This window comes from Macaca mulatta, chromosome 1 (genome assembly GCF_049350105.2).
Source record: "Macaca mulatta isolate MMU2019108-1 chromosome 1, T2T-MMU8v2.0, whole genome shotgun sequence".
Classification (NCBI taxonomy): Eukaryota; Metazoa; Chordata; class Mammalia; order Primates; family Cercopithecidae; genus Macaca; species Macaca mulatta.
The window spans coordinates 106,842,517-106,870,222 of NC_133406.1; the positions used below are offsets into that span (position 1 = coordinate 106,842,517).

Genomic DNA, 27,706 nt, shown 5'->3' on the forward strand with positions numbered 1-27,706 from the left:
TATTATTACTACTACTGAGTACTAAATACAGCTTTGTTTAGGCTTGAAATACAAATTCTTCAAACTTCAGAGTTGCAGAGCTTCCTTTTTGTTCCAAAGCAGCCAAGGATATAGGGGAGTGAACAACATCCAGAACCGGTTGAATAGTCTCGCATGAACAGAAGTTCCAAATGGCCTGTAGGCTGGTAAATTGGGCATCCTTGTTGCCTCTGATCATTCTTGGGGTTCTCATCCATTGGGGATCTCCAATTCAGTGCCTACCTGGTTGGGCATATGGTCAGGCCCAAATAATTTGAAGTTTTCCATGGGTAAGGTCATGGGGAAAATAGAGGTGGGAGGTGGGGTGGGCAGTGTGAAGAATCATAAAATGCAATGGTTCGGACTTTTTCGAATGGAGAATGTAATGAGCCTCTCCAAGAAGGGCCAAACTCCCCAGAGATCACCCTGCTCCACAGAAGATCTGGCTATCAGACCCAGGGTCCAAGGGCTCAAGTGATTAAAATTCTTTCTGTGCTGGAAAAGTACAAGTTACTGTTTGAACAAGGGTGCCAGGCACCTTGTATTAAGTGAATGGTCTCCTATTTCAGTGGCTTGCCCCACTTTCTGCTATCAGAACAAATAGCAATCCTGAATTTGAGCCTGTGCAGACATAGCTGCTAGTTAATGTACACCCCTAGCTCTTCTACTTCACTCCATCAAAACAATTTTGCCACCCACAATCTGGCATTTCTGCCAGTCCTTGAGAAAATGTCCCGGTGCTGCCAGGAAGTTTCAACATGTTGTTTCTCCTCCACCACTGCTTATTTCTTTTTGTTCAAATCCCATCTGTACTCTTCCTAAAACTGCCCTAGACTCTAACTCAGACCAAATTTCCCCAGATAATGCAAACAAATGATGATGATGATAAAAAACGAAATGGTCTAGGTGCTTAGAGAGCATCTTTAAGGGTAAAAGAATGGGTAGTTTCTGCTATTCTCTGAACCAGATGAATATCTTAGTATCACCAGTGGGTATTGGCTTGGGGGTAGAGCAGAGAATGAAGAAATTAAGGTTGTGTGTGTGTGTGTGTGTTAAGGGGGATTGGTCCAGAAGGATTTCAACAGGATAGCTTGTCTTGCTTCATAGCCATTCATGAGGGTGGGGAGGGATCCTATTTCAAAATTAGAGATCTTTGGAGGACTGGTTTTGTGGTGAAGGCTCTCGTTAGTCTCACCCTCACCTTCAAGGAACTGTGAAGCTACTACTCTTTCCTTTCTGCCTCTCTTCCTCTAAGAATTACAAATATCAGACTGTATTGCAATTATTTGCTTACTAAATAGGCATCTTTCTCACTAGGCTGTGAGTTCTTGGAGAGCAGAATGATGTCATTTTATTTTATTTTATTTTTTATTTTTTTGAGACGGAGTCTCGCTTTGTCACCCAGGCTGGAGTGCAGTGGCGCGATGTCAGCTCACTGTAACCTCTGTCTCCCGGGTTCAAGCGATTCTCCTGCCTCGGCCTCCCAAGTAGCTGGGACTACAGGCTCATGCCACCATGCCCAGCTAATTTTTGTATTTTTAGTAGAGACAGGGTTTTGCCATGTTGGCCAGGTTGGTCTTGAACTCCTGACCTCCGGTGATCCGCCTGCCTCGGTCCCTGCACAGTGCCTGGCACATAGCAAGTGCTCAAAAAACATTTGGTAATACAAGAACACAAAGTGACACCCAAATGAATGTTAATTCCTCCCTCCCATGGGGTGGGGGTTAGGAGTCAGCTGGATTTCTATGATAACCTCCATTATGCTCTCTTGCTCCCTCCAGATGACGTCAGTTGCCAAGGTGTATTACAGTCAGACCACTCAGACAGAAAGCCGGCCCCTAATGGGCCCAGGGATACGACGGCGGAGAGTCCTGACAAAAGATGGTCGCAGCAATGTGAGAATGGAGCACATTGCCGACAAGCGCTTCCTCTACCTCAAGGACCTGTGGACAACCTTCATTGACATGCAGTGGCGCTACAAGCTTCTGCTCTTCTCTGCGACCTTTGCAGGCACATGGTTCCTCTTTGGCGTGGTGTGGTATTTGGTAGCTGTGGCACATGGGGACCTGCTGGAGCTGGACCCCCCGGCCAACCACACCCCCTGTGTGGTACAGGTGCACACACTCACTGGAGCCTTCCTCTTTTCCCTTGAATCCCAAACCACCATTGGCTATGGCTTCCGCTACATCAGTGAGGAATGTCCACTGGCCATTGTGCTTCTTATTGCCCAGCTGGTGCTCACCACCATCCTGGAAATCTTCATCACAGGTACCTTCCTGGCAAAGATTGCCCGGCCCAAGAAGCGGGCTGAGACCATTCGTTTCAGCCAGCATGCAGTTGTGGCCTCCCACAATGGTAAGCCCTGCCTCATGATCCGAGTTGCCAACATGCGCAAGAGCCTCCTCATTGGCTGCCAGGTGACAGGAAAACTGCTTCAGACCCACCAAACCAAGGAGGGGGAGAACATCCGACTCAACCAAGTCAATGTGACTTTCCAAGTAGACACGGCCTCTGACAGCCCCTTCCTTATTCTACCCCTTACCTTCTATCATGTGGTAGATGAGACCAGTCCCTTGAAAGATCTCCCTCTTCGCAGCGGTGAGGGTGACTTCGAGCTGGTGCTGATCCTAAGTGGGACAGTGGAGTCCACCAGTGCCACCTGTCAGGTGCGCACTTCCTACCTGCCAGAGGAGATCCTTTGGGGCTACGAGTTCACACCTGCCATCTCACTGTCAGCCAGTGGTAAATACATAGCTGACTTCAGTCTTTTTGACCAAGTTGTGAAAGTGGCCTCTCCTAGTGGCCTCCGTGACAGCACTGTACGCTACGGAGATCCTGAAAAGCTCAAGCTGGAGGAGTCATTAAGGGAGCAAGCTGAGAAGGAGGGCAGTGCCCTTAGTGTGCGCATCAGCAACGTCTGATGACGTGTTCCCACTCCCCCATTCCTCTGGTCTCTTTTCCTCTCTTTCAGTGCCCTGGTAAGGAATACTATCCGGGTTTACTGGAGATCACCCGAAGCACCCATCCTCCACCCCCTCTTCTTTAACCCAGTGGCCTGTCGGTAGCTTAGGCCAACTGGAGTCCAGGTTCCCCTCCCACTGTCCCCTTTCCACTCCTCCCGCTTCTGCCCCAATACATATACCTCCCTTAAGCCAGGATGGGGGAAAGAGAGGGATTAGGCTGAAGTGGCTTAGAAGGCCTCAGCCATGCTTGGATACTCACATTAGGAGGATCATGTGGTTGGACAGACAGACTCCCCCCACCTCCCGCCACCACCATGAAGTTTGGTGACTTGAGGCTGGAGCTCCCTCTGTTACCTTTCCATCTAGCAAGTTCCCAAAGGCAAGACTCTCTCTGATGGTCACTTTGTGGTCTGTGCTTTCAGAAATACAGGAATCTGATATCGATGTATCCTAGGGTTTCTACCAACCTCTGTTGAAAGAAGCCAGGGTTTGCCACCATGAAGCTGATTTCTGCTGGTGACTTCTGACCACAACCTAGAATCATGGCATGGTCACCACTATTTTTCCTCTGGCATGGTCACCACTATTTTTCCTCTATAGTTTGTCAAGTGAACACTCTCAGGATATCCAGTTCCTTCATAGCCTGTTCTCAGAGAATTGGAGTTGGCCTAAGAAACATAAACATATAACCACCCATATCTATCCTGGATTCTGAACTCTTCAATTCGGAGTGACTAACACAAGTTGTTGTCTAAACCTTTAAACCTATCTTCCAGGTAGCCCAGAGAAGATCTGTTTCCCTGTGTCCTGTGAATGGAAGGACACAAGCTAATATGTTCCTTTGAAAAGAGTCCAGTACCAAGGCCCCATGGAAAGGCCTGAAAATAATATTCCAGATTACATTGTACCTGGCTTCTCTTCTTCCTTTCCTGCCCAGCCTAGATCCTTCTTCCTTAACCCCAACTCTTTGGGAGAAGGGAGGGAAAATGCAAGGTACTTCCTCTCTTAACACAGATGCTCAAGTAAAACTAGATTCACAGGGCACAGATTCCCCAGAAAGTTAACCCAATCTCACCATGAGGGATGGGTAAATTCTCAGATTTCCAAACTGCTGTACAGTGCCTCTGAGAATTGGTGATGCTTTGTTAAGGTTTGGGCAGAAGCAGAACTTTGTGGCTGGCAGCCACTATTCTCAGTTACACCTCCCAGTGCTCTTCTGAAAAGTGCCAGCTATTTCATTAGGCAATGTTGGAAGGAGAGGAAATTATACCCGCTGATCAAATATCCATGGCTTCCCTCAGCCATTCCTGAGACTTGGTATAAAATGAAGAAAATCAGTGCCATCTCTACTCTCCTCTGCCATGAGGCCATTTTCAGGCAAGTTAAAAAGCAGACTTTAAGAGATCAGACACAGCCTATTCCTTGTTCCCTGGAGGGGTCTGTGGTAAGGGTCAGGGAAGGGCATATAAGCACCAGAGCTTTATCCAAAGCCCCAAATCCCTAGAGTGTTTTCTGGTCTCATTTTGGTACCAAGGAAGCCCCACATAGTGGTACTGCATAGTCCCACTATGAATCAAGTGGCAGTTTATTTAAGGTGGTCTCAGCCAATTGTTACAAGCTACAGAATATATACATGCATCTATGTACAGAGCCTTGCAGAGAAACACAAAATTTTGAGGCTAGACCCATGATCACCACCTACTATAATTGCACAAGGTCTTGTTATATTAATCTCTCCTTGAACTCAACTAACTATATCTTGAAAATGAAGACCCTTCAGTGTCCATCCACTGTAAACCCCACCATTACCTTCTAGTTGGCATAAAAACAAGAACCACAAAAACTTAAAAAATCTGAAACAGAGAACAGAAGGCCAAGAGTCAGCTTCTGCATTCTCAACTTTATTCAACATTAGACTTACCTGATTTCTTTCTGTGTGTAGGGACAAGATGTACTGCTGTGTGTGTGTGTGTATATGTGTGTGTGTGTGTGTGTGTGTGTGTGTGTGTGTATCTGTACCTTCTTATCTATTGGCAAGTTAACCTCCATCTGGTTTATTTTGCCATGCTGTGCTTCCTTCCTGAAGGCATTACATTCTTCCCATTCCCCTGCTGTCTGTTCTAAGCCCCCAGACTCAAGCCTCTAGACTCTTGGATGACAAAGTGAGAAGAAAACATTTTCTGACTTACCCTTTTGGAATCTCCTCCATTATCATCCCAGGCTTTGCTTTAAGTTGCACTTTAAATCACACCGTCCTATTAATGCAATCTGGCATCTTCTCCCATAAGCCCCCCACAGGGAACAACTACCCCCAACCTTAACTCTAAATCATTCTTTAGACTATAGTCTGTCTAAAGACTGAAATCCTCTTTTAGGCAATAGGCCGAGTTTCAGAAGCAGCCAGGTCTGGTGAGAAATGGGCCCCCATACCAACCGTGGACTTGGAATATCAGGACAGTAGTAGGCACAGGTGTAAAAAGGGGAGATTTCAGAAGACGGGCAAAACAACTGATGGGGGAAGATATCTGGGGTGTGAAGATGAGAAAAAAATGATGCTGAGGGACCTAGTGAAATCAATGAAACTCTTGAGTCTTGCTTAGGCTCGCAAATAAGAAGTGGGGAGGCTTGGGAAATTAGGATATGACACATATGAAAGGTTTATCTAAGAAGAAAGAAACAGAGATAATATATATATAGAAAGATGTATATAGATGTATATATGCTCAAATATATTGAATGTACAGAAGGGAAATATTCAGAGACTTTAGCATTGGGGGCAGATATCTTGGCCTGGTTATGGGGTAGGACACCCAGATTTTTAGACTTACAATCAGTGGTCCAGGTTTCAACATGGAAGTGAGATAGCTGATGAAGGATTTCAAGTCTGGAAATGGGAAAGGGAGGGGTAGAAGTTCCTTTTCAGAAATAAAGAGGCTTTCATGAAGGCTTTTGTTGAATCTTCTGCTACTGATAGGACCAGGAAGAGAGGAACTCGGAGGACAATAGGGAGGGGAAATCTTGGAAAATCTACCACTTACACTGTTGTGCCCCCATCCGCAGCAGCGTCCTGCCACTGTAGAGCCTTTTTAAAATAAATAAAATAAAATAAAATAAAATAAAGCACCCTTTTGTTTCCCTTTCATGAAGTACACTGTATTTCCCTGTCTTCCACAGGGGTGGGAGCTGCTATTGTTCTAGCCCCTGAAATTCAACTCAGGAGCTGAACACCTTGGTGTATGGGAGGCACTAATGGGAAGCCTCAACCCTGGAATCCAAATGCCAGGACTAATAGCTGTTGGGCCCAAGATCTCCCAAGGTCGAGGCCCAGCCTTTTGTGTAGCTGCAAGCAGCCCAAAGAGAAAGCCATGGATTCCAGAAGAGTTCCAATCCTGGAATTTGGGCATGGAGGGTGATGCTTTGGTTTTGATGCTTCTGAATGAAAACGAGTAGGGTTACCAGCTGCTCTAAGGGATGGTGAAGTTCCCATGAGAAGCTTCCAAAACCTCTGCAGTGTGCTTCACCCCACTATTCCCCCAACCCCTGTCAGCCTAATAAAATCATCCAGGAGTTTCCCTATAAGGTCTGAGCAGATAAAGGAAGCCAGTTATACTATTGCTACAAGTCCGGACACTGTGCCCTCCCCACGGCTGCTGCCCTGGTCCTTTACTCTTGCTAGCTAACCTAGTTCACTTGTACAGTAACACACTACCTTTGCTGGAAAGTTAGCATGGGCCTCCCGGCTCAGTAATGGCCAACTCTACTGACGCAGAAGTATTTAGGCATGGTTCTTCTATTCATTGCACTAAAGACTAAACCAGGTCAAATTTATCTAGGAAAAAAAGGTGTGTAAGATTTGTTTTGTTTTTGTCTGTTAAGAATAAGCTACTAAATAAAATGGATGACTCTTTGGTTGTCACTCTAGCTTCTTTTAGAAATCTAAACCAACACTGTCAAGGTCTGAACTCATAGGCCTACCCATGAGCATGGAGGATTGAATTAGGCTGTGCTGGAAGAACTTCTGATTTCATGGCCAAGCCCCTTCTGTTTAATTTTTCTCTCATGCTTTAGCGAGTTCCTTTCACATTTGGTTTTCATGGGACAATACTGAAAAAACATTAAGAGCCAAGCGTATGAAAATTGGCTCAACTTAATCCATAAAAGTCAAGTTGCTTTGGATCTTGGGCATTGTCCCTTTTGGCCAGTGATCACAAGCCCAATTTCCCTTCTATGCTACCATGTAGTCTTGTTGCCAGTTTTCCTTATATATCCTCAAGGTTCTTTGTAAGCTTATTCCTTTAATCACCCGGCATTTCTTCCCCCAAATCTCAAAGAAATGGATTTCTCTTCTATCCTTGTCTGTCAGTAGCCTGAGAAAGATCTGGTTGTTAACATCCAGCCCTGAATTTTCTCTGATGAGAGGCAAAAGACCCTACAGTCACTGACTCTTATTCCCCAGAAGTGGAAGGAGAGAGAGAGGAGGAAGGAGAAAATTGGGTCTCTTATCATGATCAATAAATACTTAAGCACAACATTTAGGAAATACTAGGAATGAATCCTAAGACATATGAGATATTTAAGATATAGGACATGTATAGTTCCTAAAAGGGCTAAAAGGTTGAAGAAACCTACAAACTTGTAAGGAAACAGAAATAAAACAAGTAGCATATAACAAATATAATGAAAGGCAATATAGCAGGTACCATGTACTAATGCCAGATATAACAATAGCAGAATGTTCCAAAAAGAGTGAGATCTCTGTGGGAAATATTTCAGGAACAGGAACTAGGCAAGGGAAGGTATCAATCTAACAGGTTTGGTTAGAATACATTAAGATTCAAGAAAAATCAGCAAATGCTGAGTCCCTATTATGTGGAAGGTATCATTCAGCTAACAAGAAATACAAGACATGATGCATGAATCAAGGGATGTACAATCATGGTGCTTTCCACCTGCTATTCCTTCTGTGGAACTCTCCCCACTGCTTCCAACTCTCTCTCTCTCTTTTTTTTTTTTTTTTTTTTTTGAGATGGAGTCTTGCTCTGTCGCCCAGGCTGGAGAGAGTGCAGTGGCGCGATCTCAGCTTACTGCAACCTCCGCCCTCGGGTTCAAGCGACTCTCCTGCCTCAGCCTCCTGAGTAGCTGGGACTCCAGGCACATGCCAACATGCATGGCTAATTTTTGTAATTTTAGTAGAGACAGGGTTTCACCATATTGGTAAGGCTGGTCTCCAGCTCCTGACCTCAGGTGATTCACCCACCTCGGCCTCCCAAAGTGCTGGAATTGCAGGCATGAGCCACTGCCCCTGGCCAACCTTCTTAACTCTTACACTATGCCCATCTGAGATCAAATAAATCCCCTTAAAAGCTAGAGCACTTACCACAGCTGCATTTGTATATTACTTGTCAATTTATTTGACTAATGTCTGTGTAGCTTACTAAACTTCAAGTGTCATGTGAATGGGATTCATGTCAAGTGTTTGGTCATGAGTACAGCCCAGCACCTCATATAGTGCCTGACATGTATGACATTTGATAAATGAGCAGGAGGGAAAGAAAGAGAAGAGAGAAAGAACTAGTCTAAAGTATGCAGTGGAGCTTGTATATCTTGTTAATTACTATAAAAGAGTTAGATAACGAGCATGACATAATTACTGTTAAAAATAGAACAGACAATAAACATCACTGTTTTGAGAAGGGAGAGACTGTTTCACCTGTTAAGGTCTAGGAAGAGCTTACAGAGGAGTTGAGGCTTGGGTTCAACATTTAAAAACCAAATAGCGTTTAAGTAAGTAAAGAGAAACAGGTCTCTTTGTAGGAAGTACAGCATGAACAAAGTATCATGAGAAGAAAGCACAAGGCATATTTTGGGAACAGTAAACCTAAAACAGAGGTTTTACAGGCGAATAGGATGGAAAGGTAAGGTAAAGTCAGAAAGTGGGGGGACTGAATGTCAGGCTAAAGGTTCATTATTTTTTTTCTTTAGGCATCAGGAACCACTGAAGATGGCTGACAGAGGAAAGAATCTAAGGGAAGTACTATTAATTAATATCAATCTGGCAGTAGAACTGAGATATAAGACATTAAATCAGTTAAGAGATTTTTAAAACTTGAGGGAAAGACGATTGCCACAGATCCTAGTATAGTATAGTATAGTATAGTATAGTATAGTATAGTATAGTATAATATAGGTGTTCGCTATGTATTATTTGAGTTGTTGAAGGTCTGAACTAAGGTGCAGGATGCTGGGCATGGAAAGAATTAGAAATACATTCCAAAGAAATGACAAAGCAAGACATATGAACAAAATCTAGTGAAAAAGAAAGTGATTAAAGTAGTCAAGGTTCTAGCAGGAAACAGATGGTACACTCAAAGGGTTAGTGGACATGTTTTAATGAAGAAATTATTTGCAAAGGTATGGGCAAGTTTAACAAATCAACAAGATATGGTGATGTACCCAGGCACTCTCAAAGCAGGAAGCCTTTACCAGCCTTAAACCTAAAAGGACAGTTAGTTACTGGAACCATGAGACTTAACCCAAAGGAAAGAGCTATAGCTTCAACGGGAGCCATGGCTTTAGGTGAGGAACTCCAGACACTGTCAAAGATCTGCTAGTACCTTCCACTGGTCTATTCTAATGGGAAGCCAGAGAACAAGGGAGATTGAGTGATGCTACCCATACAGCCTAACCTCCTGGAACACAGAATAGGGCAAAAAAGATGAATAGAGGATATGGAAGGGTAATGAGAGTCTATATAGCCTAGTGAACAAGGACAAGGTTCCTGCTAGGGAAACTAAAGTTGAGTGATCCTTGTTTGTGCTTTCCTTAGTCACTGGCTCTAAAAGGATAGAAATCTAGGAGCAGATAGTGAAAGGGGGAATTAAGAAGGATTGTAAGTAACAGTCCAAGAGGTAATGAACAGTTGAGCATTTGAAAAAATGTAACTCTTTCAGAAAGAGGTGAGAAGATACAATCCCTAAACCCATTGAAAAAAGTTCAATATGGGGTCCTCAGACCCTGTGATGTATCTCTTCCACCCACAAATAGTAACTAAAGTTGGACCTCTCTGTCCAATTTGTTTTACAGACTCCAGTCTCTTCTTTATTCCCACAACTATCTACATCTCAATCCTTTGGCTTCAGTGACATGCTTAGTTTATTATTATTATTATTATTATTTTTTTATTAGTTGTTTTCTTATCTGCCTAAATTTGGTGCCTCCCATCTCTCTACTAGGACAGCCATGTAGGGACAGATTGACTGAGACCTTTCTGCCATACTACTGAAACCAATCCAGCCACAAGAACCCTTACTTAGTTAATCCTCAGATACCTACCTCCCATATTTTCTATCTTAGGGAACTAAGCCTCACTTATCCATTATTTGCAGAAGAAAAGAATAAATCAGAGGTAGAAAGAGTCACAGTGAGAGAGAATATCCAGAATATCCAGATAAGAGATCAATAAGAGAAAACACAGGAAAATTAGAATTTGTGATCAACATTTTATTGGCAAGTCAGCCACATAATGATTAAGATATTCTAGGTCAGACAGACTGGGTTTTGAGTTCTAGCTGTGCCACTAGTTAGCTATGTGACTTAGGAAAATTACTTAATCTCCATAAGCCTTGGTTTTCTTCATTTGTAAAAGTGGGACTATCTACCTTACATAAAAAGTATTTAGCATAATGCCTGGTACATTGCAAATGAGTCCTCAACAAATCCAGCTATTTATAAATCATCATCATCATTGTATGAGTGGTGATGTGCTGTCACTATATATATGGCTAATATACTGCAAAAAAAATGGTTAGAATTATTAATCTAAGGCATGTAATTATGCCAAGGCATATAAAAGGACATAGAGATATCGCAAGATGAATATGGAATATATAAGATTAACACAGTTCATCTCCAAAGGATAAATGTGAAATGTAGGATGGATGAGCAGCAGGTAGTCCTGGGAGCTGCATGTTCAGACTGGATGAAGTCACCTCCTTTTCTTATTCTAGTCTAGAAGACTTCCCCTAGGAAGCAGGCTTATTCTGTAAAATCCAACTAGTCAGTATTTACCAAACATTTACCATGTGCCTAAGACTACAATAAATTACAAATAATTGAAAAAATTAAGGATAAGATATAATGTCTACCCCCAAGAACCCTACAATCTCTTGTGAGGGCTATGAATACAATCTAAAATAAAGTATCAAATTCTACAACGTGGACTATATGTAAGTACACTAAGTAATCACAAAAAGGGAAGAGCTAATGGGTTACAGTCCTTGGTGAAAAATTCATGGAAGCTGGGTTGGAGTGGGGTGGCGGGAGCTGCGGACCTTGACATACATAAAGGATATTTAAAAGGGAAAATAACTGGGAGTTGGGAGCAATCCAAAGATGCCACTCTATAAATATTCTGGTAGGAGGAACCTCTAAAATCAATTCAACTTTACTGAATGGCTACTAGTACTGTATTAGATGTTGAGGTAGAGAAAAGAACAAGATAATCTCTGATATCGAGGAATTCAAAGTGTCCTGATGGAAAACTAGGAGAGCAAAACAAACAAAAACAGTTATTACAAAGCTGTGTGACAAATGCTGTAACAAAGGAATGACCAGGGAGTTCTGGAGCACTGTGAGAACTTTCAGTAGCATGGCAGGGTCTTCCGTGTGAGTGATTTTCTGGAGCTTAGATCCCGTCCGCCCCAGTCCACCAATCCTCGGACAGGGGAGGGGACTGGCATCGAAGTCATTCATTCTGAGTGATGAGGAAGTGAGTGGGAGCTGGGAGCTAACACTTGCACTGAGGCCTGAAGGGTTGAGTAGGTGTTTGCCAGAGTGATTGGGGAGGGGATGGCAACTTTGACAGAAGAAATACCAAACACAAAGGTACTGAGGCATAAGGGGCTGACAAGTTTAGGAATTTTGTGACGCTTTCCTGTCTTCTTTCCCATCACCTTCACTTAGGGTTGCCGGATAAAATACAAACTGCCCACTTAAATCTAAATCTCTGATTACCAACTAACAATTTTAAAATATAAGTATGCCTCCAATATTGCATGGGACATACACACTCAGCCCTTCAACTCATCCTGTCCTGTCCGGGGCCCCACAAATCCCCGGTGAATACCGGCGAGCTCGTGGAGTAAAGCATGAGAAGGCTTATCTTCCTTTCACTCCTACATTTTTCACTCTCGGGTCTCCATCCCAGGACTGAGGGATGTAGCGCGCAGCCCGCAGCTCGCTACGCGTCGGAGGGTTTTCCTCTGAGGACTGGAAACGGGGCGCGGGATAAGGGCGGTGGGGCTGGGGGTTGTCACTTACGAAGAAATCTCACTCCGCTCCATAAAATCCTCAATCCAGTGCCGGATTTCCCGGCAAGCGGACGTCTCTCCGCCCAGGGACCGGAAATCCCGCCTCCGCCGGAAGAAGATGCGGAAGCGAGACCGCCTATCCAGAGGAAGGCAAGTGTTTGGCTCCTGCGGCTGAGAATCCCGCGCGGGGCTGGAGACAGGTAGCAGTACGGGGGCGGGGCTTCATGCCGGAAGTGGTAGTCCGCAGTTGTTTCGGTTGGCGGCCTAGCGGGTGGGAGATGCGGCGGCCACCTGCTGCGAGGAACCGAAGGGAAGGTTAGAGGTACGAAGGCAGTTTGGAGCTGGGGCTGAGCAGCTGTCGCACAGTCAGATCATGGGCTCGACCAAGCACTGGGGTGAATGGCTCCTTAACTTGAAGCTAGCCCCCGCCGGCGTGTTTGGTGTGGCCTTTCTAGCCAGAGTCGCCCTGGTTTTCTATGGGGTCTTCCAGGACCGGACCCTGCACGTGAGGTATACGGACATTGACTACCAGGTCTTCACCGATGCCGCGCGCTTTGTCACGGAGGGGCGCTCGCCTTACCTGAGAGCCACGTACCGTTACACCCCGCTGCTGGGTTGGCTCCTCACTCCCAACATCTACCTCAGCGAGCTCTTTGGAAAGTTTCTCTTCATCAGCTGCGACCTCCTCACCGCTTTCCTCTTATACCGCCTGCTGCTGCTGAAGGGGCTGGCGCGCCGCCAGGCTTGTGGCTACTGTGTCTTTTGGCTTCTTAACCCCCTGCCTATGGCAGTATCCAGTCGAGGTAATGCGGACTCGATTGTCGCCTCCCTGGTCCTGATGGTCCTGTACTTGATAAGGAAAAGAGTCGTCGCGTGTGCAGCTGTGTTCTATGGTTTCGCGGTGCATATGAAGATATATCCGGTGACTTATATCCTTCCCATAACTCTCCACCTGCTTCCAGATCGCGACAATGACAAAAGCCTCCGTCAATCCCGGTATACTTTCCAGGCTCATTTGTACGAGCTCCTGAAGAGGCTGTGTGATCGGGCTGTGCTGCTGTTCGTAGCGGTTGCTGGACTCACGTTTTTTGCCCTGAGCTTTGGTTTTTACTATGAGTACGGCTGGGAATTTTTGGAGCACACCTATTTTTATCACCTGACTAGGCGGGATATCCGTCACAACTTTTCTCCATACTTCTACATGCTGTATTTGACTGCAGAGAGCAAGTGGAGTTTTTCCCTGGGAATTGCTGCATTCCTGCCACAGTTCATCTTGCTTTCAGCTGTGTCTTTCGCCTATTACAGAGACCTCGTCTTTTGTTGTTTTCTTCATACATCCATTTTTGTGACTTTTAACAAAGTCTGCACCTCCCAGTACTTTCTTTGGTACCTCTGCTTACTGCCTCTTGTGATGCCACTAGTAAGAATGACTTGGAAAAGAGCTGTAGTTCTCCTAATGTTATGGTTTATAGGGCAGGCCCTATGGCTGGCTCCTGCCTATGTTCTTGAGTTTCAAGGAAAGAACACCTTTCTGTTTATCTGGTTAGCTGGTTTGTTCTTCCTTCTTATCAACTCTTCCATCCTGATTCAAATTATTTCCCATTACAAAGAAGAACCCCTGACAGAGAGAATCAAATATGACTAGTGTATGTTCCACACCTTCTGCTACTGTGTTACATTCTGATTGTCTTGTATGGACCAGAAGAGAGCTTTGGGACATTTTTTCTGAACATTCTAAGGATTCTAGTGAAAGTTTCCGTGTTCCAGCAGAATGTTTGTCTTGTATATAAAAGGGACACAATAATTGAGGTCCACCTTCTAGGAAATCCTAGGACTCGTTTATTTGGGACATGGTGGGAATAAAGTGTAGGAGGACAAGCCGCAGACAGAACTCCTCAGACACCAAGTTAAAGAAGGAAGGGGTTTATTCGGCTGGGGGCATGGGCAAGACTCCTGTCTCAAGAGCCGAGCTCCCAGAGTGAGCAATTCTTGTCCCTTTTAAGGGCTCACAACTCTAAGGAGGTCCGTGTGAGAGGGTCGTGATCGATTGAGCAAGCAGGGGGTATGTGACTGGGGGCTGCGTGCACCGGTAATTAGATAGGAACAAAACAGGATAGGGATTTTCACAGTGCTTTTCTGTACAATGTCTGTAATCTATAGATAACAGAACGGATTAGGTCAGGGGTCGATCTTTAAGTACCAGGCCCAGGGTGTGGCGCCAGGCTGTCTGCTTGTGGATTTCATTTCTGCCTTTTAGTTTTTACTTTTTCTTTCTTTGGAGGCAGAAATTGGGCATAAGACAATATGAGGGGTGGTCTTCTCCCTTAAAAGGTTACATATTGGAAAATGAAAGGCTTATGAAACTATCAGATACTAAGATTCTTAAAATAGAGGAATATAGTTAGAGACATCAGGTTTAAGCCAGTATTTGTTCCTGTTTTACAATGCTTCTGTCTTAAGCTGTGTCTCAACTTTTAACCCCTATCTTTTCTTTCTAAAGCTTTCCTGACAGCTGTGAAAATCCAAAAAATATTCTTAGGCTGGGTATGGTGGCCCTTGCCTGTAATCCCAGCATTTTGGGAAGCTGAGTTGGGAGGGTCGCTTGAGTCCAGGAGTTCTAGACCTACCCGGGGCAAGATGGTGAGACCTAGTCTCCACAAAAAATAAAAAAACTTAGCCAGGCGTGGTGATGCACCCCTGTAGTCACAGCTGCGTGGGAGGCTGAGGTGGGAGAATTGCTTGAGCCCACAGCAAGACCCTGTCTCAAAAAAAAAAAAAAAGGAAAGGACAACTTTTTAGATGTAAAAGTATTAAATAATACTAAGGTGCTTAGTATTGTTTCAAAGAGTTTTTAACTTCTATATTAAATGTGGGGGCTTAGAAGATAATCCAAAGACTTTGGGAGGCTGAGGCGGGCAGATCACAAGGTCAGGAGATTGAGACCATCCTGGCTAACACGGTGAAACCCCGTCTCTACTAAAAATACAGAAAATTAGCCAGGCCTGGTGGCAGGTGCCTGTAGTCGCAGCTGCTCCTCAGGAGGCTGAGGCAGGAGAATGGTGTGAACCCGGAGGCAGAGCTTGCAGTGAGCCGAGATGGTGCCACTGCATTCCAGCCTGGGCGACAGAGCGAGACTCCATCTGGCGAGGGGAGGGGGAAAGATAATCCAAAGAATTTAAATTGTAATCATGCTTCATGTATTTGTTTTATTACTTAGTTTTTTTTAGCAGTTAGTCCCAGTGGTATTAGACTGGCATTTGGTTTCATACAAAAAGGATTAAATTTAAATCCATTCATGTTTAGACTTGAGGTATTACATTTTTAAAACTATCATCTTGCCTTTAATGTTTGAGGTCCTTAAACACACAAACTATTAGTACATTTCAGTATCCTCTTACCCCTTTGTTTTTAAGTTTTTGATTGCTAAAGCAAGATTTTTTTTCTTCTAGAATTTAAGTCAATCAAGTGTTATCTTTGCTGTAAAAATGGATAATGGTAGATTTTAGGTGATAAAACAACTTGTTAGTAAGACATTTCCTAGCTTAAAAAAAAAATCAAAAATTCCATGATAGAAATGCAGACCTGTGAGGGAAACTCCTGAAAAGCATATGAAGCATCCCAAAGAGCCATGGGTGTTCTAGACCAGGAAATTTAGAGGGAGATTGTGGAAATGAGGCTTAGATGGGCAGATCGTTTCCCTTATCACTGTAATATTTCTGGGGGGAAAATGCTTTCTGAGTTGTTTAAACAAGCATCCTTACTTTTTTTTTTTTTTTTTAATTAAACAGCCTGTCTAGGCTTGGGAGTCCCTAACACTATGGTAGCAGTATATGAATGTGATTTTGTGATTGTGTTTTTTAAAAGATAAGTAATTTGATAAACTGTTCTTTTGCAGTCAAAAACACTCACAAATAAGACAAAAAGAGTTCCACAGTATTATATTTCACGTCAGTTCAGGCTTAAAAGCCTTTGCAAATAAGATGTCTATAGGCTGGTCACAATTAGCAATGTTATTATTGGCAGCACTTCTTGGATGGATACCTTTTGGGACCTTTCATTAGAAAGAGGGTAAGAATGGGGTGGTTTTGTATGGGCTCCTGTTTGGGGTAAAAATAGCAGAGTCAGTTGCTGAGGACAGTGACCTTCCTTATAACATTTAGTCTCATACCCATATTGGGTCTTGTCTTGAGGACCGTTTATATGGGCTTGTTTACTAGTGGCCTTCCAGCCATAGCATTCTTACCTTTTTTTCCTATTCTACTGTAAGAATTAAAAAAAAATTATAGAGCCAGCACGGGAGGAGGCAGGAAACAGAAATCGAATTTCATCATTCTAATATAATTGTCCCTTTTTTGTATTTGTGACTTTGTTTGATAATTATATTTACTTACTAATTATTATTTTTTAACATTCTTTATTGTGGCTTACTCTTCATACTTAGAATTGAAATTGTTGGACATCACATGTATATTCACATTATAAATACATCATTCTTCCACTGTTAGACCTGCAGATTGCTTCCAGTTTTTAATATTCTAAATAAGACTTTCAACATTTTGTTGTTTTAACTCATTCTCTTAGGACATTCTTAGAAGTTAGAAACATTTCTGCTGGGATCTTTGGAGGGAACTTCAAACTTTAGATACTTTCCTGCAAGAAATACCAAAGAAAGGCAGGTGTTTCTTAAAGGGATGCAAAGGATATTTTGCAGTTTGTATGCTGCAAAATGTTTAGTTAGTAAGTTAACTAAAAAATTGGGTTAATTTGGTTTCTTGGGGGATTTTAATTTTTTAATTTGTTTTCTGGTTATCTAAAGTCTTTTTTTTTTTTTTGCTTCTTATCACAATCCTTTTATTTCCTTTTTAGTCCTTTAATAACACCTTCAAATTTTATAAGACTTTTACTTATTTCCTACGTAATTCTTTTTTTTTTCTTATACCACCCCTTAAGATTGATATGTTCATTTACAGATAAACATTAATTATTAGATAAAGAGGTATGGTTCTCAAGATTGTGTGTGTTCTGAACAGAGGGAGCTACATAACATTTTCTTCTGTAATTGCCTTTGTAACGTCTTTAGAATATGGTTCCTAAATATTCCTAGATAAATTCTCTTGATAGGCCCATTGGAAAGGCTAATACTCCCACCAGACTGCTTTGTTCCTCCCTGGCAAAAGAATTCTTAAAACCACTGATTTTAGTTACTGACTTCTCACCATCTGGACTCTCACAAGATGTTTCAGAAGTTGTGTAGAACTTGTCTTTCAGTTAGTTGACTTGTGACTGAATTTATTGTTACTTCTCTAATATCAGTTGTTTTCTGCATTACCACCCTCTCCCCTAACCGTCTGTACTATGAATAGAAAAGGAAAAAGATGGAAAATTATACCTAGGATTGTCCCTAAATGCAACCTCTTGGTTCCCCCCACCCTTCATGTTTTATTATAAACTATTTTAAGGACTGGGTGTGGTGGTTCATGCCTATAATCCCAATGCTTTGGGAGGCTGAGGCAGGAGGATCACTTGAGGACAGGAGTTTGAGACCAGCCTGGGCAACACAGTGAGACCCCCATCTGTACAAAGAAAAAAAAAAAAAAAGTGCTACTCGGGAAGCTGAGGTGGGAGGACCACTTGAGCCCAGGATTCGAGGAGGTTATAGTGAGCTATGATTGTGCCACAGCACTCCAGCCTGGGTGACAGAGCAACACCCTGCCTCTAAAACAAAAAACTCTAGCTGTTTTTTTTTTTTTTTACTTTTCTGAGGCAAAATTTCACTTTGTCACCCAGGCTGGAGTGCAGTAGTATAATCATGGCTCACTGCAGCCTTGAACTCCCAGGCTCAAGTGATCCTTCCTCCTCAGCCTCCCAAGTAGCTGGGACCACAGGTATGTGCCACCATGCCTGGCTAATCCTTTTATTTTTTGTAGAGATGAGGTCTTGCTGTGTTGCAAGAGGGAGATTGCTTAAGTGATCTTCCCTCATTGGCTTCCCAAAGTTGGGATTACAGGCGTGAGCCACTGCACCCAGCCTGACCTAACTATTTTAAACATTACTTATATCGCCATCATCTAAATTCAACAACAATTTGCCATATTTGCTTTATATATAGGTATAAATATATATATGTAATTTTTTGAACCATGTGAAGTTGCAAACATCATTGAACTTCACCACTAAATATATCAGCATGCATCTCCTAAAAATAAGGTATTTTCTTACAAAACCATAATACTGTTATCTATTATTATTATAATTTAACATTCTGTCGTTTTCAAATTTCTTCAGGTATTTTTTGTTACATCTTAAAGAACAGACATTCTTGGATCTCAAAGTTTCCGAGGAAGGAAAGAACATGATGGATAATCCATAATTAAGAAGTTTGGATCTTTTCCTAGTCTTAAAAACAAAGTGAGAACTAAAGGGGTTTACCTTCCATCAAAGTTAAACAAATTAATTCTTTTATGTGTCATACTTTCTGCCTGTCTCCCTAAAAACATGGGGGTGGTAATCTCTTTGTTTTATCTGGTAGGTTTTTCAGATAAAAGCTTATACATGTTTGGAATGTTAATATCCAACCCCCAACTCCAAGCCCTGCCCCAACAACAACAGCTAATTATTTTACATCTTGATGATGGTAAGTTTTTCATGATTAACCAATTTTGGGCACCTATTCCACCATATATGTTTTTATTTAATTTTCACAACACTTCAAAGTTGATATTCATATTCTAAATTTATAGATGAGCAAAGAGGCTCAAAGATTAAATAGGGATTTTTACCCATGCTTTTTCCATTATATTATGTTTTGGATTTTTCCAGAGTACCCAAACCCAGCAGATGCATACCGCTGCAAAATAAATGGAACTCAACACTGGCTCTGACAAATGTCTTGCCAATCAGTTTGTCCAAATATTTTAGGTGTTTGAGGGGCAGTTCTCTCAGCTGTACCAAGTCACTGTCATTCCCAAACTTTTCAATGATTCCAGACCTTTAACAACTCCCTTCCACATCCAAACCCTCTCTCACCAAATTGTGTAATTTCTTTGTTTACTGCTGGCTTCATCATGTACTTTTCCTTCATGGCCTGTTTTTAAGAAGTTGATTTGCTGAACCACTTTTTAGCCAAGCTGTTTGTAAATCAAGCTGCACAAAATATGTGGCCATAATTTCCAAAAGGCACATGATCATTGTTAAATTTCTCTTGCTCTGCAGTGTGCATTCATGCGGTTAAAAATTGTCCTGCACTGATAGTATGGCATCAGAGAATAGACTCAGATCACTTAGGTTCAAATCCCAGTGCATGATCCTGAGCAAGATTATCATATCTAGATACATTAGTTTTTATCTGTGAAATGGGAATGATAGTATAATCTGCATAGAGTTGTTGGTAAGGATTAAGTGCGTTGATATGCTCAAAGTGTGCATGCTGGCATAGAACAAGCCACTGATTACAAGTCTTTATAAAGAAGCAGCTGTTCTGGCACTGTAAACTTGAACCTTTTTTTCCCCAAATCGAATGGATATAGGCAAGGAACTTGTATTTATATAAAATAAATGTTTGACTACCTTTTATCATAAACTTTATTCTCATCTTGATCTGGTCCTTTGAAAAGATAATAAAAACTGATACGTGAAAAATGTATGGACAGATTATTCAGATGTCTGGTTGAGGCCTAACAGTTTTGTGTATTTCTGTCAGACATTAAGCTGACTCTAAGCAGTGGAGGTTTGGTTTATGCCCCTAAATTACACAGCACTTCTTTTCTCCATTGTGTTGAGGGGTCATTCAGGGGTTGCTGTTCTGGAGATGGAGGCACATGTCTCCTGCCTGGGTCAGAAGCGTCACAATAGCACAAGCATTTATTCAGCACTGGCCTAGGAGAACCATTCATTTAGTCAAAACAAGCATTTATATTCATTATCCTGAACAAAAACCAGACTAAATGAGAACATTTCTAGCTGCTCAGGCACTCTGCTAATTGCTATGTCTGCTAGATAAAATGAAATGACACTTATAGTGACTATTTAAAAATAATTTGGAGCATGAATATTTGAAGCTCAGTTCATTTTACAAAGGAAATGTATAACCTTTGCTCTTCATTTTTTTTTGGCAATTATTTATAGATCCAGGCCCTGTGTCAAGTTCTGTAATAGATGAATAGACAGTCTATGCTCTTGAAGAGTAAACAGTAAAAACAGAAATATACCCCGCTGATCAAGTGTTATATAACACCCCATTCAGTTCCACAATGATGTGATTTGTGAAATGAAGGGGCAATAGGGCAAGGTAGAGGATATTTTTATTTGTATTTTACAGATAAGAAAACTGAACTCAGAAACAAGTGACTTTCCAAGGCCAAATAGCTAGTTAATGGCAGGATCGGGGCTGGACCCCAGGTGTTCTGATTCTGACCTTTTTTTTGTTTTTTGTTTTGGTTTTTTTTTTTGCAATTCCTTTTTAATGCTATCCAATGACAGGTGATTACAGTGGAAAACTTCACTTATTTAGCAAATGTCATTCACTTCGCAAACTACTTAGCAAAATACCCTGAGTATCTTCTCTGTGCCAGGCATTGTTCTAGGCATCATAGATGCAGTGAGTGAGAGAGGGAGGCAAAGACCCTATCTTTATGGACCTTACATTTTCATGGGGAGGCAAAGAATAAGCAAGTACAGGATTGTGATGATGATATATCATAAAAATAAGGCAAATTAAGGAAGTAGAGAATGATGGCAGTGCGGAGAGTGGAGTAGGTGCTACTTTAGATGAACTGGTTAGGAAGGTATTATGGTGCGAGGGCACTTGAACAGAGACCTGGAAAGTGAAGGCATGACCTTCATGCAACCATGGTGCGGGGAGGTAAGGGAAGAGCATTTCACTCAGCATCCCTCCTTGCTGAGTGAAAGCAGTGCGGAGGTCCTGAGGTAGCAGTGAGCTTGGCAGGTTTAAAGAACAGTAAGGCAAGTATTACTGACTGGAGTGAGCAAGGAGCAACCAGAATCTAATTCACATTATCCAGCAGAACGACATGAATGCTAGTTGAAAAATACAATTAACATTAGCATTTTTACTGGCTTATAATGCAATAACTTTAAGCCCAACCTATTTTTTTTCCCCTGACTTCTGAGCACATGTTAATATGTAAGGAAGATGAAACATATATGTAAACAACTTATATTTTAGTAATGATACAAAATACTTTCACACATTTTGTGACATGGGAATTTTTTAAAATTCCATTTTCACAGATGAGACCCCTAAAGCTCAGAGTATATGCACTTTGCCCAAGGTCAGAGTTAGTAAGTGAGGCAGGACTAGACCCTAGATCTTCTGGAGCTAGATATACTACTCATTTCTCTGTACTACCCTTATCATTTAGCTATGGTGAACAGAAGATGACTCACTGGATTCTAGAAAGCAGGGAGTTCAGGAAAAACGTCCAACCGATGATTCATTCATCTAGTAAATACTTAGGAGCCTACTTTGTGCCAGGCACTCAGCTAGCCTGGGGGTATAAAGATGGTTAAGACTAGAGTCCTGCCTTTAAGGAACTCATAGTGCCTGATGGAGGAGTCTTATGGAAAGAGGATTATAGCTCAGTTATAGGCTAGAGTAAAATACACCTAAAGTAGTTTACTAATACATTAATTGGACAAAACTAGTGCAGAACCTGATACATACTAGGTACTGAGATGTTTGTTATCTTACCTGTTTTTTTTTTCTTTCTTTCTTTCTTTCTTTTTTGAGACGGAGTCTCGCTCTGTCGCCCAGGCTGGAGTGCAGTGGTGCGATCTCGGCTCACTGCAAACTCCGCCTGCCGGGTTCAGGCCATTCTCCTGCCTCAGCCTCCTGAGTAGCTGGGACTACAGGCGCCCGCCACCACGCCCGGCTAATTTTTTGTACTTTTGGTAGAGATGGGGTTTCACCATGTTAGCCAGGATGATGTCGATCTCCTGACCTCGTGATCCGCCCGCCTCAGCCTCCCAAAGTGCTGGGATTACAGGCGTGAGCCACCGCGCCTAGCCTACCTGTTTTTCTTTAACATTGGTAACTACTGGGGGCTTTCTTTGAAACTTCCCTGCTTAAAATCAGTCAGTGATTAATCATACCTTTGATAATCCTTATCTTAGCTCATAAGACCTTTTATGATCTAACTCTTGCCTACATCTCCAGCTTCATCTTGTACCTCGCCCCACCCTCCAATCATACCAAATTATACCCCCTCTTCATGCCTTTGCGCCTGCTGTTCCTTTGGCTAATATATCCTTCTCCTCTTGTCTTTCCTTACCAGCTAAGTTCAGTTAAGGATGACCTTTGTGAAACATTCTGTGATACAGTACCTCTATTGTATAGTGCAGATCACATTGTACTGTAATTTCCCATGTGTATGACTGTGCCATCTAGACTGTAGGCTCCCTAGGGATAGGGATTATTTCTTTTTTTTTTTTTTAAGACGGAATCTTGCTCTGTCTCCCAGGCTGGAGTGCAGTGGTGCGATCTCGATCACTGCAAGCTCTGTCTCCCGGGTTTATGCCATTCTCCTGCCACAGCCTCCTGAGTAGCTGGGACTACAGGCGCCTGCCGCCACGCCTGGCTAAGTTTTTGGATTTTTAGTAGAGATGGGGTTTCACTGTGTTAGGCAGGATAGTCTCGATCTCCTGACCTTATGATCCGCCCACCTCGGCCTCCCAAAGTGCTGGGATTACAGGCATGAGTCACTGTGCCCAGCCCCAGGATAGGGATTATTTCTTATTCATTAATAATATTTTCCTGGGACTTTTCCAGATCCAAGCAAAGACAGACAGGAATAACCAGTATCATCGAGCTGCTGGGTTTGCTACTAGTCTCCTAGGTTTGTTAAATTGAGTTGTATAGGAATCTGTCAAGTGGGAGCTGGGGATAGTGAGCTCGTTTGCACAGTGTGAATGGCGGGGGCTGTGAAAAAGAAGAGAAAACAGTTTCTCAGTGCCTATCATTTCTAAATGCCATCAGTATCCACCTAATTTTCTAAGCTAGAATCTTATAATCACCTCCTATTCCTTCTTCTCCTTCACTTGTTACCCGCTCCACATCTAATCAGTCACTAAATTCTGTCAGTTCTACCTTTTAATGTCCCTGGAGCCTGCTGGCATCTTGCCATTGTCATTGCCAGTACTACAGTTCAGGCCCTCATTATCTCTCATCTGGAATCGATAGCTCCTGACTGGTCTTCTTGCTTTTCGTCTCTCTTGCCCTTCATTCCACCTCTCATTTATCCTCCCCAGTGCTGCCAGAGTGTGCTTTCCAAAGCAGATCTGATCGTGCCACCATTCTGAAAAAAAGCATCCTGGGGGACTACGTGACTTGCAGAAAGAAATCCAAATTCCTTAGCATCCTCCATCTTGCACCAATTTCCCCTACTCAGCCTCACTCTAGCCTACTGGATAATGCAGTTTCCTGAAGTTACCACACTATTAAGCCTTTGCTCATGCTGGTTTGTGTGTGTGTGTGTGTGTGTGTGTGTGTGTGTGTGTGTGTATGTGTGTGTGTTTTGAGACAGAGTCTTACTCTGTCGCCCAGGCTGGAGTGCAGTGGCATAAACTCAGCTCACTGCAACCTCTGTCTCCCAGGCTCAAGTTGATTCTCATGCCTCAGCCTCCTAAGTAGCTGAGATTACAGGCACGCACCACCATGCCCAGCTAATTTTTTTGTATTTTTAGTAGAGATGGGGATTTCATGCTGTTGGCCAGGCTGTTCTTGAACTCCTGACCTCAAGTGATCCGCCTGCCTTGGTCTCCCAAAATGTTGGGATTATAGGCATGAGCCACTGCACCCGGCCTGCCCATGCTGTTTTTTCTGCCTAGTGTGCATACTTCTCTCCTGGCCTTCAGATGACCTGCCACTCATTTTTCAGGACCCAACTCATAGGACACTTCCTCTGTCAAGAGGAATGCCAGATGAGCTTTTGGAGACAGAAGGTTAGCCGTTAAGGGGGGAGAAAAGAAAGATAGGGCCAGAGTTGTAACATTTGGTAAATAATCTCTGCTAATGGATTTGATATGTTGTGGTTATTTGTGCATTTGTCTCTTTCTCTCAGACTTACTGTTTTGTGTTTGTATCCTTAGCATACAGCATAAGTGCTCAATAAATGTTTGTTAAATAAGTGAAGTAGGTATGCGGAGGGAACAACTGTTTATTGAGCACCTATTGTAAGCCTATATGCTTTTAACACATCATCTCATTCAAACCTCAAAACAATTTGTTTGATATAAGTAGTATTTGCTAATAAGAAACAGTCGCAGAGGACATAAATACTTCCCTCCCTCCCCACCCACCAAGGTTATGGGTTTGTGAGGAATGGAACTAAAGTTGGAACCTAGGTCTGTCTGACTCTAAACCTTCCCTCTCTTGTGTGATTCTCAGACAGGGACAATTTTGTTCCCCCACTCTGGGGACATTTGACAATGTCTGGAGATATTCTTGGTGATTATAATGGGGGTGTTACTGGCGTCTAGTGAGTACAGGTCAGGTATGCTGCTAGGCATCTCCATTTTCCCACAGAAAGGTCCCCCAGCAAAGAATTTTCTGGCCCTGAATGCCAGTAGTGCCAAGGTTGAGTGTCTTCATCTATTGAGCTGCTGTACTAAAATAGCATAGACTGGGTAGTTTATAAATAACAGAAATTCATTTCTCACAGTTCTGGAGGCCAGGAAGTCAAGATCAAGGTGCCAGCAGATTTGATGTCTGGTGAGGGACACTTCCTGGTTCATAAATAGCCATCTTCCGGTTTTGTCTTCACATGATGGAACGAGCAAGAAAACTCGCCAGTCTCTTTTGTAAGGGCGCTAATCCCCTTCAGGAAGACTCCACCCTTGTGACCTAGTCACTTCCCAAAGTCTCCACCTTCTCATACCACTACCTTGGGGGTTAGTTTTCTTTCCTTTCCTTCCCTTTCCCTTTCCTTTTCTCTTTAAAGCAGTTGTTAACATTTAATGAACCTCCTTCTATGTGGCTTCAAGCCACCAGGACAAAGCTCCCCCCACTGAATCTTCTCCAGAGCTCTTCTGCTGAAGAATTTGGCCTTCACAATGACAGGCTGGTTTGGGAACTTTTCCCTTCCCAGAACTCTGTAGTAGCCCGATGGCACCACATCAGTGATGGGAGCTGTTCCAGGCTTGCTTTTAGCAGCATTCACCTGTGTCTGCTTCCTGACCAAAGCCCACAATTTGTCAAGGTTGACAGCCGGGCAGAAGCTCAGGATCCTCTTTAGGTGGTAATGCCTCATACCAACTTTCCTAAAGTAACCTGGGTGACATTTGCTGAAGTCGATCCTATGGTGATGCATGCCGCCGGCATTGCCACAGCCTCCTGGGTGCTTTCAGTGCTTGCCGATGCGGCAGTGGCCGTGGCTCACCTGGCCCCAAAATTTCTGGGTCCTGTGGTGACTACATTTCCTCAGTCTGGATGACTGTGTGGAAAAAGAAGCTTGGTGGTAAGCCCTAAGGAAGAAGGAGCGGGGGCAATGCTTGCCAGCCTGAGATGGGCCTGTAGGCCTGTGGGCCAAGGACCTGCCATCTGGAGCATTTGGCAAAGTTGAGGGGCCCGTGTGTCTTCGAGATCCGAATCTCAGGCTGAACAGGGCCCTGCCCCAGACCCACCTGAGCCGCACTGCCCTGCTGCCAGCCAGATGCAGCCTGGAGGTCCCTATCAAGGTCGAGGGTGGGTGGCTGAGGGCAATGGGAGTAGAGCTTAGGGTCCCTGCTAACAAGGGAGTGGAGGCAAGAAAAGGATCCTAGTTTTCAACATTTGAAATTTTGGAGGACACAGACATTCAGTCTATTACATTGTGAAATCCTGCTCTATTCCATGTTGACTCTAATGAAAAGCAATTCATCAGACACAATAAATGCATCCATGACTTCATGGGGAGTCAGATTGGGCTGAAGAGAAGTCCTAGGGGCTTGGGGCCATTCAGGAGCCACTGGCATTGGTAGGATAAAAAGACTATTCTGTGTAGTCTCTGACCTGCCTTTGATTGTATGGTTCTTTCTCTACTGCATCCACCCAGTCCTTCTGCCTCTTCACCTTTCCTTTTCTTCAGTAGACTCTGATTTAGCTTGGGGAAGGCAACCCAGAAAGCTCCAACATTTTCAAACCTCTTTTCTAATTAGAAGGTAGAGTTAGTATATAACAAGCTGCAGGTTTCAACTTGACAATATCTGTAGAACTGAGAACAAGGCCAAAAATGTCACACTCTGAAACTGACAGTAAAATAGATGAGACTATTCACTGTGATAATCTTCCCAGAAAATAACCCACCTAAGAAATTCTTGCTAAGTGTGCTGCTAAGACTTGGCTGTTTCCTAATCTCAGCCAGGGTCCAAGAATACCTCCCTGTAAAGAAAAAGCATTTAAAACGTAACTTGTGCATTAAATTAGTAATCTAGGAAGTTATAAAGTGTTTGTCCTGGGGAAGTGTTCTAACGGGGGACGCTTTTAATGACTCTTACGTGTAACTGCCTATAATTGTTGGGGATGCTTTGTGTTTTTGTTTTTCTATCTCTCAGCATAACAAGTATTAGGAGAGAAGAACCAGGTTTATTTTACTGGTGTCTGGCAGCAAAGCCATGAATGAGTCGCGGCTAGTGAAGGGTGGGAATTAGTGGGGTGTGTGTATGGGGGTGGCGGATGGTCACAGAAGTCTTATCCTTGGTAAATTCATTTTAATCAGAAGCCCATAAACCTTGGTTGTGTGCAAAATGTGTGTGTATTTGTATGTACTTTTTCTGTAAAAAGTGTCTGTAGCATTCAAAGGGGTCTCTGACCTCCAAAAAGTAAAACCCCTGCCCTGGTGATTGGAACATAGCTACTAGGGACAACGAAATAGAAGATAACCCAAGAAAGGCAAGGGAAGTGAGGGCCCCGTAGGAAAGAAAGGATTCATTTTAGAGCTCACATTTATTGATTGTGCATGCAGAAGGCCTCTTTACATACCTAAATAGGGTTCCTAATTTTATCACAAATATTGGGAGCCCAGCATGCAGTGGAAAGATGAACTGTGAGAAAACATCAAGGCAGAACAAATCCAACCTGGTGGATGCTGGATAAAAGTACAAAGGGTGATGAGAGGACTTGGAAAGAATATAGTGTGGGGAGAGAGACAATGTGTGTGTGTGTGTGTGCACATGCACGCATGAATATGAGGTGGGAAAGATGAATATTAAGTTGTTCTACATATGTCATTATCCATGCTGAGTTTAGATTCCACAGATGCCCTGTGGTAGCCAACACTAAGGGAATGGTTCTGTAAAGCTGAGTTCTAGGAAGCTAACCAGACAATTAAGAAGGGATTCTTCTCTTTTCAATTGTAAGTTACAGAAACCAACTTTAGCTAAAGGACTTAAAGGATACTGGTCAATCCATAAATCCTAAGGAAA

The 27,706-nt window shown here is 43.0% G+C and overlaps 3 protein-coding genes and 1 pseudogene across 9 annotated transcripts in view; 2 read left to right on the top strand and 2 right to left on the bottom strand.

Annotated features, from left to right (window-relative positions):
* Window positions 1–6,101, top strand: part of KCNJ10 (potassium inwardly rectifying channel subfamily J member 10) — a 31,998-nt gene extending 25,897 nt beyond the window's left edge. For 4 of the 5 annotated variants that reach the window (XM_077997356.1, XM_015110282.3, XM_077997346.1 and 1 more), the window contains one exon: window positions 1,800–6,101. In XM_077997356.1, coding sequence (XP_077853482.1) covers window positions 1,800–2,939 — 1,140 coding nt within the window. In that variant the 3' untranslated portion in view covers window positions 2,940–6,101. 5 annotated transcript variants of the gene reach the window in all.
* The window catches only part of KCNJ9 (potassium inwardly rectifying channel subfamily J member 9), a 62,716-nt gene extending 49,795 nt beyond the window's left edge, over window positions 1–12,921 (bottom strand). The window contains exons 1-2 of one of the 3 annotated variants that reach the window (XM_077941043.1): window positions 12,870–12,921; window positions 12,300–12,583 (exon numbers count right to left, since the gene is read on the bottom strand). The gene's annotated coding sequence lies outside the window, so the exon portion shown is untranslated. Of the gene's footprint in view, window positions 1–12,299; window positions 12,591–12,869 lie in introns of those variants that run through there. The other 2 variants (XM_077941046.1, XM_077941027.1) reach the window with 2 other exon arrangements.
* Window positions 12,410–19,927, top strand: PIGM (phosphatidylinositol glycan anchor biosynthesis class M). Its single transcript, XM_077941063.1, has 2 exons — window positions 12,410–13,935; window positions 18,575–19,927. The coding sequence occupies exon 1, from the start codon at window positions 12,663–12,665 to the stop codon at window positions 13,932–13,934; it is 1,272 nt and encodes a 423-aa protein (XP_077797189.1). The 5' UTR covers window positions 12,410–12,662; the 3' UTR covers window position 13,935; window positions 18,575–19,927.
* Window positions 19,928–25,283: 5,356 nt separating this feature from the next.
* LOC114677343 (large ribosomal subunit protein uL15 pseudogene) lies at window positions 25,284–26,898 on the bottom strand (annotated as a pseudogene).
* Window positions 26,899–27,706: the final 808 nt, after the last annotated feature.

Coding starts and splice junctions, on each gene's coding strand:
- PIGM (XM_077941063.1), top strand. CDS start 12,663: ATGGGCTCGACCAAGCACTGGGGTGAATGGCTCCTTAACTTGAAGCTA.